The 9,830-nt window shown below is 40.3% G+C and overlaps 1 protein-coding gene across 1 annotated transcript; it reads left to right on the forward strand.

Moving 5' to 3' along the window:
- Positions 1 to 5,602: 5,602 nt before the first annotated feature.
- Positions 5,603 to 9,330, forward strand: siva1 (SIVA1, apoptosis-inducing factor). Its single transcript, XM_058398323.1, has 4 exons — positions 5,603 to 5,856; positions 6,580 to 6,777; positions 8,783 to 8,936; positions 9,104 to 9,330. The coding sequence occupies exons 1-4, from the start codon at positions 5,739 to 5,741 to the stop codon at positions 9,153 to 9,155; spliced, it is 522 nt and encodes a 173-aa protein (XP_058254306.1). The 5' UTR covers positions 5,603 to 5,738; the 3' UTR covers positions 9,156 to 9,330.
- The last annotated feature ends 500 nt before the right edge of the window (positions 9,331 to 9,830 follow it).

Below are 9,830 nucleotides of genomic sequence, written 5' to 3' on the forward strand. Positions count from 1 at the left end.
CTTGATGTGATTGTTGACTCTGGTCTTTTGTTTGAAGCTTATGTAGATAATATCACTAGGGTAGCCTTCTGTCATCTCAGAAATATTGCTTAGATTAGAAATATGTCACTTCACGATGCAGAAAAACTAGTTCATGCTTTTCTTACCTCTAGGTTGGCTTATTGTAATGCCTTCCTGTCTGGATGTTCCAGTAGAAGCAAAAAACATGCTCCAGTTAGTTCAGAATGCAGCAGCTACAGTCCTAACTAGAACCAGAAGATATGAACACATCACTCCTATTTTAGCCACACTACATTGGCTCCCAGTCAAATTTCGCGTTGATTATAAAATCCTGTTACTGACCTATATAGCACTAAATGGTCTTGCGCCGCAGTACTTGAGCGATCTTTTAGTCTTTTATGATCCGCCACGCCTACTCCGATCAAAGGGTGCTGGTTACTTGGTAGTACCTCAAGTAGCAAAGGCTACAGCAGGGGGCAGAGCTTTCTCTTTCAAAGCCCCACAGATATGGAACAGCCTTCCAAGTGTCGTTCGTGATTCAGACACAGTCTCAATGTTTAAGTCTAGGCTGAAGACACATTTGTTTAGTCAAGCTTTTAATATATAGTTTTCTTATGTAAAGGAGCAGATCTGGAAGGTTCATGGTCATAGAGTGTTTGGTGTACTGGGATGTGTTGGATGCTGTCATCTTACCACCCTCGCAAGTCGCTCAGGTTTGCTGACTGTGAAGTGGTTGGATGCTTTATGTCCCAGGAAGCCTTCATGTCTGTGACCTTCTGGCTCTCCCTTTTAGTTATGCTGTCATAGCTAGTCTTGCTGGAGTCCCTGCCTGCACTTTACACATAATCTGCATTGTCTTTAAACATCACATGTTCATAATCATACTTCATATCTTTCTCCTTCTCTGTCTTTCTTTGTCGAGCTATACACCCCACTCCTGAGCTCCCAGTGTTTGCCAGTTTCCAGTGTGACCACTGCCCTACCCCTGGTCGGAGTCTCGCCACTTGGTGGTGCCCAATGATGCTGTGGATGGATCTGTGTGAACCAGAAGACAGCCATGGCCAGAGCCACTTGGGGACTTTCACACCATCACAGATCTGCCATTTCATCTGTCAGCTTGTGACAGCCAAGAATTAGTGTCTATAATGACCTCAGAAACTATAATGACCTAATAGTTCCTCATGGGCCATTGATTGCTGTTGTAGAAAGGACATTAATCAGTTACAGTTACATTATTTACTGTTTAGTGTCACCCAAATGAGGATGGGTTCCCTTCTGGTTCTGGTTGAGCCTGGTTCCTTTCAAGGTTTCTTCCTCATATCATCCCAGGGAGTTTTTCCTTGCCACCGTCGCCACAGGCTTGCTCATTAGGGATAAAATAGTTTAATAATTTAATTTAATAATTTATTTTTATTTCTAGTTATTTAGTTATTTTTATTTTCATTTTTTCCCCTCCCCTTTCTCCGTCTCTCTTCTTTTGTAAAGCTGCTTTGAGACAATGTTCATTGTAAAAGGCACTATACGAAATAAATTGAATTGAATTGAAGATGTAAGGTGCTTGGATGCAAAGGCATTGTGAGGACCAAGTGCTCAAAGTGTTTTGTCTTCCACTGCATCAGTGAGAGGAACTGCTTCTTGGACTTTCACAAGTGGTGAAATGGGATTAAATAAGGAAATAGCATGGAGGATTAGAATAACAGTAGGATTGAATTGTAGGACATGAAAAGATCCACAATGGAAATAGAAATTGGTTATACTTGTCTAATGTTTTTTAGAATTGTAACAAATTTCACCAGCATTCTGGGTGGACATACCTATGCTATAATCATATTATAAATACCATACATTGTGATTACAAGTTAAAAGAACACTAATTTTTTTGTTATAAAATTGAGTCATGAATTCCATTAAATAAAATGAAGATATGCATAATCTTTAGTATATAAAAGGTGTGTTTTCTAAAGAAAAACAAGACATTATAATAGTTTCCACTACTGCACGTTGTTGTCATATGGCAACAATTTAAAAACTACCCCCCTAAAAAAATTTTAGCTCCTAAGCTTTGGAATAGCCTTCCTGACAGTGTTCGGGGATCAGACACAGTCACCCAGTTTAAATGTAGATTAAAGACAAATCTCTTTAGCCTGGCAAACACAATATATCCCATAACCTTGTACTCCAGTACATCTGATTAAATGCACATTATCATCTAGTGCTGCTAATATCATGCAGCTACGCTAATTCCTTTCCACCTGTTAATTTTTTTTACCCATCCCAAGGCATCTGGAGATTGTGCCAGCTCCAGTAGACAGAGGCCAACCCTGCGAGGATCCTGAGGCACCCAGAGATGGACCAGCTCCAGCTGGGTTCTGCTTCGTGAGGATTTGAGAATATCAAAGCAACAATGGCAACCCTATGTGGACTTTGAGGACGACAACAACCTCCTAATTAATACACACATTAACATTATACATATGCTGTATCTGCATCACACTGTACACTGTACATAACTGCAGAAAGGACATTGTTTATAACACACTCTCTGGTGTTTAGAATAATTTATAATCACACTCTCCAGTGTCACCCAAGTGAGGATGGGTGTCCTTTTGAGTCTGGTTCCTCTCAAGGTTTCTTCCTCATACCATCTAAGGGAATTTTTCCTTGCCACAGTTGTCTCAGGCTTACTCACTTGGGATGATTTTTCTAACATCTAGGACTTTTTGTGCTATGTTTTTTGTTTTTTATGTTCTGTAAAGCTGCTTTGAGACAATGTTCATTGTTAAAAGTGCTATACAAATAAAATTGAATTGAATTGAATTGAATTAACATATCCCACCCACTTCCAGGTGCCACTGTAATGTGATATTGTAACTATAGCTACTGTGACAAGGGCCAGATTGTGATTGCAAGACTACTGAGTAAAAGCAAGTCCAAAACTGCTGCTCTTGTGGGATGTTCCCAATCTGCAGTCTGGACTTACCAAATGGATTCCAAGGAAGGAAAACCAGTGAATTAGTGACAGGGTCAAGGGGGAGCAAAGGCTGGCCTGTGTAGTCTAATCCTATAGTTCAAATTGCTGAAAAGATTAATGCTGGTTCTGATAAAATGATAAAATGGTGCAAAACACTCGTGCATCGATCTGTTTTGGTTTGATCTGGATCTGTTGTATATATATATATATATACATATCTCCATTTCATTTCATTTGTAACAACTTGTAACAAGATTATTTGAGTTACTGTTGCCTTTCTATCAGCTCAAACCAGTCTGGCCATTCTCCTCTGACCTCTGGCATCAACAAGGCATTTTGAAAACACTAGAGATGTTTTTTTTGTGAAAATCCCAGTTGATCAGCAGTTTTGGAAATACTCATATCAGCCCTCCTGGCACCACAAACCAAGTCATTTAAATTATTTTTATTCCCCATTCTCATGACCATGTCTACATACCTAAATGCATTGAGTTGCTGGGTTAGGGTTATGATTAACTGATTAGATATTTGCAATTTCAGGTGAACAGGTGTAACCAGCAGTGTGTGCGTATATGTATGTATGCATGTATGTGTGTGTATGCATGTTTCCCTGTACAAAAAATACATTATTATGTTAAATACTCTTATATACTCTTATATAGCACAACCAAACTACCACTGTTTAGCCCCTGGGCAAAGCCCTCATCCCTCAACTGATAGGTAATGAGATATTAAATAGAAATGAGCTTTTCACATTTTTTAAAGTGTAGCTACAGACCTTTAAACTTCATGTGGCCTTCAGATTAGCTCAAGCTTCATGGAATGGGTTTTAATTGCTGAGCAGGTGCATCCAAGCCTTACGTAAAGCTTGGATGCAGCTGCTCAGCAATTAAAGAATATGTCTCCACTGCTCTAGAGTCCAGTGGCAGCATGCTTTACACCACTGCATCCGACACTTTGCATTGCACTTGGTGATGTACAAGGACTTTAAACTGCCCTCAAAGGTGCTAAAGACATTCTACACCTCTACCATTGAGAGCATCCTGGCAGGAAACATCACAGCCTGGTTTGGAAACAGCACCAAGCAAGACAGGCAAGCTCTCCAGAGGGTGGTGCGATCAGCTGAGCGTACCATCTGCACTGAGTTTCCTGACCTGGAGACTATATACAGCAAGCAGTGCTGGACCAAGGCCAAGAAGATAATGAAGGACCTCAGCCATCCCAACAATGGACTCTTCTCTCTGTTGCGGTCAGGGACACGTTTCCACTCCTTGAAGGCAAGCACAGAGAGAATGAGGAGGAGCTTCTTCCAGCAGGTCATTCGGGCCCTCAACCAGATCACCTAGTACTGGACTTTCTGGACTTTTTTTTTCTCTGGACTTCCTCACACATGACATTCTACCAGAGGACAGTCATAAAAAAGCACTTCACTATGTATGTGATACATAAAATTTGAATTTGAATTTGAAGCACTGTGCTGCTCAGTGAAATGTTGAAGATGTCACTTGAGCACTCTGCCAGGAATGTTCAGGGCCAGCTACTATAGGTTAACTCTGCATAGAGCTTTCCTCACATCATATCATATTTGCACATTTTTCACATCTTACCAGTTGTTGTAAGCACCTGGTGGTTGAGAGGAGGGGTGGTCATCCTTACCCTCTCATTGGTCTGTGCCTCAAACCAAGTTGTTCAGATCACCAGGAAGGGATGAACCATTTATTTTAAGGTAAATAATTCATAAAACACAGTTTAAACAGTTCATTTCTTGAAGAACAAATTGCAATACACAGTCAAAAATACTATTCATTTATTTAAAAAAATAATTTTACATAAATGATTATAGTGGAAATGCGCACTGTTAGGATTCTTAAAAATGTCACACTGTATTGCCATATAGACCTGAACTGGAACTCAAATGGATCCCATTAAAACAGCCTGTAAAATAGAGGTCCTACAAGATATTTAAGTCTTGTCCTATAAGACCCTATAAGTCCCCACAGTGATCTTATAGGAATGGTTCCAAAATGTGACAGAAACTCTAATTATAATCCTGTACAAGATTCTTCTTGGAATCCATTAGAATTGCTTGACAAATAAAAAATATATAAAGAATAAAGAGAAAGGAGGGGAAATCTCCAAAGGGGGGAGATTAAAAGCAAACAGAAATAAAAGGAGGCATAAATAAGATTGATGGGATAACAGCTTGGTGCATTACTGCCACCTACTGGTATAAATTTATGGCCTGTCTTCTAAAACAAGTAACCCAACTGATTAGATAGATAGATAGATAGATAGATAGATAGATAGATAGATAGATAGATAGATAGATAGATACTTTATTCATCCCAATGGGAAATTTACAACTTCCAGCAGTATTTACAAGGATAGGTAAACTTCCAGTAATATCCACAAGCATAGGTAAATAAAATAAAATAAAATAAAAACTGCCAGGCAAAGATTCATTATCAGTTTGAGGCAAAAAAAAAAACCCTGTCACTGTTCACCCCAGTGGAGTCTACTGCTTAATGCGTGAACTACAGTGTCTGCTACTGAAACGCGTCCTGTCATTCCGCCGAACCGCCAGAGGGCGCTACTGATTTTTCACTGAATGGACTCAGAGGGAGGTGTATTAAAGCGCCGAGTGACTTCGCGGGAAAGAGAGAGAGGAGGGGGTGCAGGGAGGATTATTTGTGCTCCATACAGCGTCGGTGTTTGTATTTCGACAACAGAGCATTTCACCTTTTTTTTTTCCCCCTCTCTCTTCAAAATGCCTAAAAGGTCGTGTCCTTTCACCGACTCGTTTTCGACACAGTATAAAATCCATGTTGGACAAAAGGAGCTCCTGCATGGAGTTTTCGGAAACAAGTACAGACAGGAAGTTTACGGTAAGTGTGTTACTTAAGCTGGACTCGTACATTATTAACACGATTGTTGGCTGAATCAAACATTTTTAATATCGTTCACTATGGAGGTTTATGTTCCCTAATCGAGCGATGAAATGATGCGAGCTGTTCGTGTAAATATATTAGGCCATCGTAAGTGCGTAATAAAACGGCCTTATTTACTTTCTACCACTTTTCCTGAAAGTCCCGCCTTCTGCGTTTTAATTGGTCAGCAGTTTAAACTCGCATGTAATCCACCAATCAGCGTGCGAGTTGCTTGCGCCTCCATTCTTAACACTATAGATGGAAAGGTCTTCAGTTAATAAGCTGTTTGTTTTCCTACTTTAAATGCTGTCGAAAATGGTGTTTTTGTCGATGTGCATCTGTCTATTTTATCATATGCTAGATAAGTGTGTATATATAAGTAATGTGAGCCGTGATGTGAATGTGGCATTGAGAATGGATGAGGCCTGAAAACATTCCCATGCCCCAGGCAGACTCTTCTATGGCTCTGTTTCATAGACTTCTATAGGGTTTTTCAGTAGACTGTCTTTCATTGATGTACGATGGGTGTAAAATACTGAGAGTCTGAGATTTTTCATTTATATATCTACTTTTTCATTACATGTGTCCATTCTTCCACCAAAAAAAAAACACCAGTTTCTGCAAATGCAATATTGAGGCATACTGCTGTTACCTGTAAAACATCTTTTTATTCCTCTATAGAAAAGACCAAGAACCTGCTCTTCAGTGGCACCCGAGCAGTCATGGGGCGAATTTGGAAGGTGGATGCCGAGGGGAAGTGCTCTGATGTGGACGTGTGCAATCAGGGTGTTGTGACTCCTGCAAATAATCAGCTGCTACTCCGAGGACAGACTCTGATCGGGTTTGATGGGAAACTGAAGAAAGCCAAAGCAGTTTCAGGTAAAACTGGCATGGGGATTTTTAAGCCAAGGCATTTGGGTTTCATTTTCTTCATTTGCTCTTGTCAGTTTTCATTCACTAGCTAAATCTCACACATCAGCCACCAGCGGGGAGGGTGGGTTAACACGTGCTTCCTCCAAGGCATGAGAAGCGCTGCATTTTTCAAACTTGAGCAGTTGCTCCTTATGCAGTGTCGCAGGGCAGTGCAACATACTCAGGGGAAAACGCTATCTAACCTATTCTGCATGCATGAGCTCACAGATGCCTGTGATGGTTGCTGGGAGTGACAGGACAGTGAATACAGTCCCTCCTACCCTGAGAGCATGGCAACTGTTGCTTAATTGGACTCTTGTGGCATCGTTGGGAGTCAAAGTACTAATCTCCTGAAGATGGGGACTTTTGTTTTGCCAATACTTGGGACCTAAGGCCGGGGTTGGTTTTTGATTGTTTTTTCAGAATTTCTCCTTCCTTACACTTGAGTAAATCTTGATGCAACATTCTTGCAAGAATAAAAACATGTATTGTAAATCAGTAAGAAAATCAAATTGTAATTCAAAGTTGCAATTTTGTCAGTGGCTTAAAAAGTTATGCAAATGTACAAGAATGCAAGTGTGGAGCTTGTTGATGTGTGTAATCTGCGTTGTGGGTTTTTTTTCCTCTAAACCTAATCTGTAACACCTGCAGCATGTGTGCAATTACCACAGAGGGTTTCGGCTGCGGGGGTGTTTATTCAATGTTTTATGCCTGTTTGGCATTTAATTCTACCATTTAAAGAGATTATAATTTTTGTATAGCATTTAAATTTGATCCCGATTTCGAGCCCTAAAGACTTCTAAGCTACCTGAGCGTATAATTCACGCTATCCAGGTGGGAAGGAGTGATGGTCTTGCTAGTCAGCTGAGGAGTGCTGAGAGGAGTGTGTGTGAAACAGCTGATGCAGTCTTCTCCAAGCATGTTCAGCTGTCTGTGGCATGCCTGTGAGAGCTCCACATGTTTCAGAACCTTATTATAATGTTTTGGTTACTTTTGTTTTGTGGTGGTCTCTTTTGATCTACCTTTTATCTTAAAGCTCAGTTTTACAACGTCAAAAGTTTGAGCAGAATCACACTCCCAGTCATGTGGTTATACATGTGGATAGCACAGCTGACTACCTGTGGCTTTTGTAGGGTACATCACAGCTGTGCTGATTAATTATACTGATCTACTGCCTTAATATACTTGACTGCATACAATACATATTCATCAAGTAGCAGTGTAGCCAGTCCTGTCTGATATGCTACCTTGTTGTTTCTCAGCAGCAAGCATCACTAATCTTGGTGATGGTTGAGTAAGTCCCCTGTAATTAACTGTAATGATTGCTTTCTCCATCTGGTGAAACGTGCAGGGATGCATAACCTATCTGGCCATCAAAAGCTTATGTGCTCCAAATGCTTTGAGACACTTGAATAGGGAGAGAGGATGAATGATTGTCTCATTAGGATTTGTTAGCTTGTAAAGATGTTCTTTTACAGAGGAATCCTGACCCTGATCACACTCACATGCACTACAAATTCACCAATCAGGTATAACATTATGACCACCTGCCTCGTAGTATTCCCCTTTTGCTGCCAAAACGGCCCTGACCTGTTTCCTAGACTCTACTAGATCCCTGAATGTGTGCTGTCGCATCTGAGATAAAGATCTTAGCAGCAGATTCTTTAAAGACTTGAAGGACACTTGATGGATACTGACCACTGCAGACCGGGAACACCCAACAAGAGCTGGAGCTTTGGAGATGCTCTGATCCAGTCGTCTAGCCATCACAATTAGGCCCTTCGTCAAACTCACTCAAATCCTTACACTTCTAATGCATCATCTTTGTGGACAAAACGTTCGCTTGCTGCTTAATACATCCCACCCACTAACAGGTGCCATAATGAGGAGATAATTTTGTAAAGGCAGCTGTGGTGAATTATTGTGAGCTGAAGCCATATTAATTGGTGTTGATTTGCTGTTGTCTCCTCAGGCAGTGCGATCGCTCCGGCTGTATGCGCCGTGTGTCAGAGGTCCTCAGGAGTGCGGACGGCTTGCTCTCAGTGCGATCGCCCTGCGTGTCCTGCCTGCATGCAGCAGTGCAGCAGCTGTTCCAGCTCCTGCTGCTCTGTCTGCACGATCACAGAGTAATGCCACACCCATTCATCCTTCAGTTTATTAGCTCCCTCATGTGTTCATTTATGCACTTTAATTTTAAGTGCTGTAATTATATTGTGGTGTTGTATAATTTGTGTTGATTTTATTTTGTAAGCATTGATTAGCTCTAACTGCTTGTATGCTGTTCTCTCTACAGTTACACAGACCGCTATGACCGGATCCTCTGCTGTAGCTGCTCTTCATGCTGAAACTGATACATAGGTGGACCAGTCCGATGGCTGAACGAATGGAAATATTTGTATTTTGCTTGTAATAGTTTAGTGCATTCCACACTGTAAATGAATTTTATACAGCTTTTACGTCTATATAATCTGTGTGTACATATGTGTTTTAATCATTTAAATAAATACTTGAACAACTTCACTGTTTTCTTTAATTATTTAATGCTATATTTAGGAATTGTGGGTGGCCTTGCACCTTCCTTTAATCGCTTCACAAATCCAGTGTCCTAAATCACATTTAATGTTTCATTTTCTTTATACTTTATATATTTGAAACTGCTTGAGTAGTTTTTAAAGCAATCAAGAAAAGTCCAAGTTTAACTGGAGAGGCCGAAACTTGAGAGAAACAAGGTTTTTCTTATAAGATGGCTATTTATAACCTGCCTAATTCTGTTGACTGCAGTAAAAGCTTTTAAATTCTCCAGACCTGTATTCAAAAACAATTCAGGAGAAAATGATCAGCACCTTGTCTCCTGAGATGCTGATAGGGTTGAAGGTTTTTTTTTTTTTTAAGTGATTGTATATTTAAAATGTGGTTCTAAAGATAAAGGTGAAACCTGTTGAATGTTTAAAGACATCATCTGGCAGATTATTCATTTCATTGTGAATGGTTTAATCCAGGCTGCAGGACTGCCATGACCA

This window comes from Hemibagrus wyckioides, linkage group LG09, assembly GCF_019097595.1.
Source record: "Hemibagrus wyckioides isolate EC202008001 linkage group LG09, SWU_Hwy_1.0, whole genome shotgun sequence".
NCBI lineage: Eukaryota > Metazoa > Chordata > Actinopteri > Siluriformes > Bagridae > Hemibagrus > Hemibagrus wyckioides.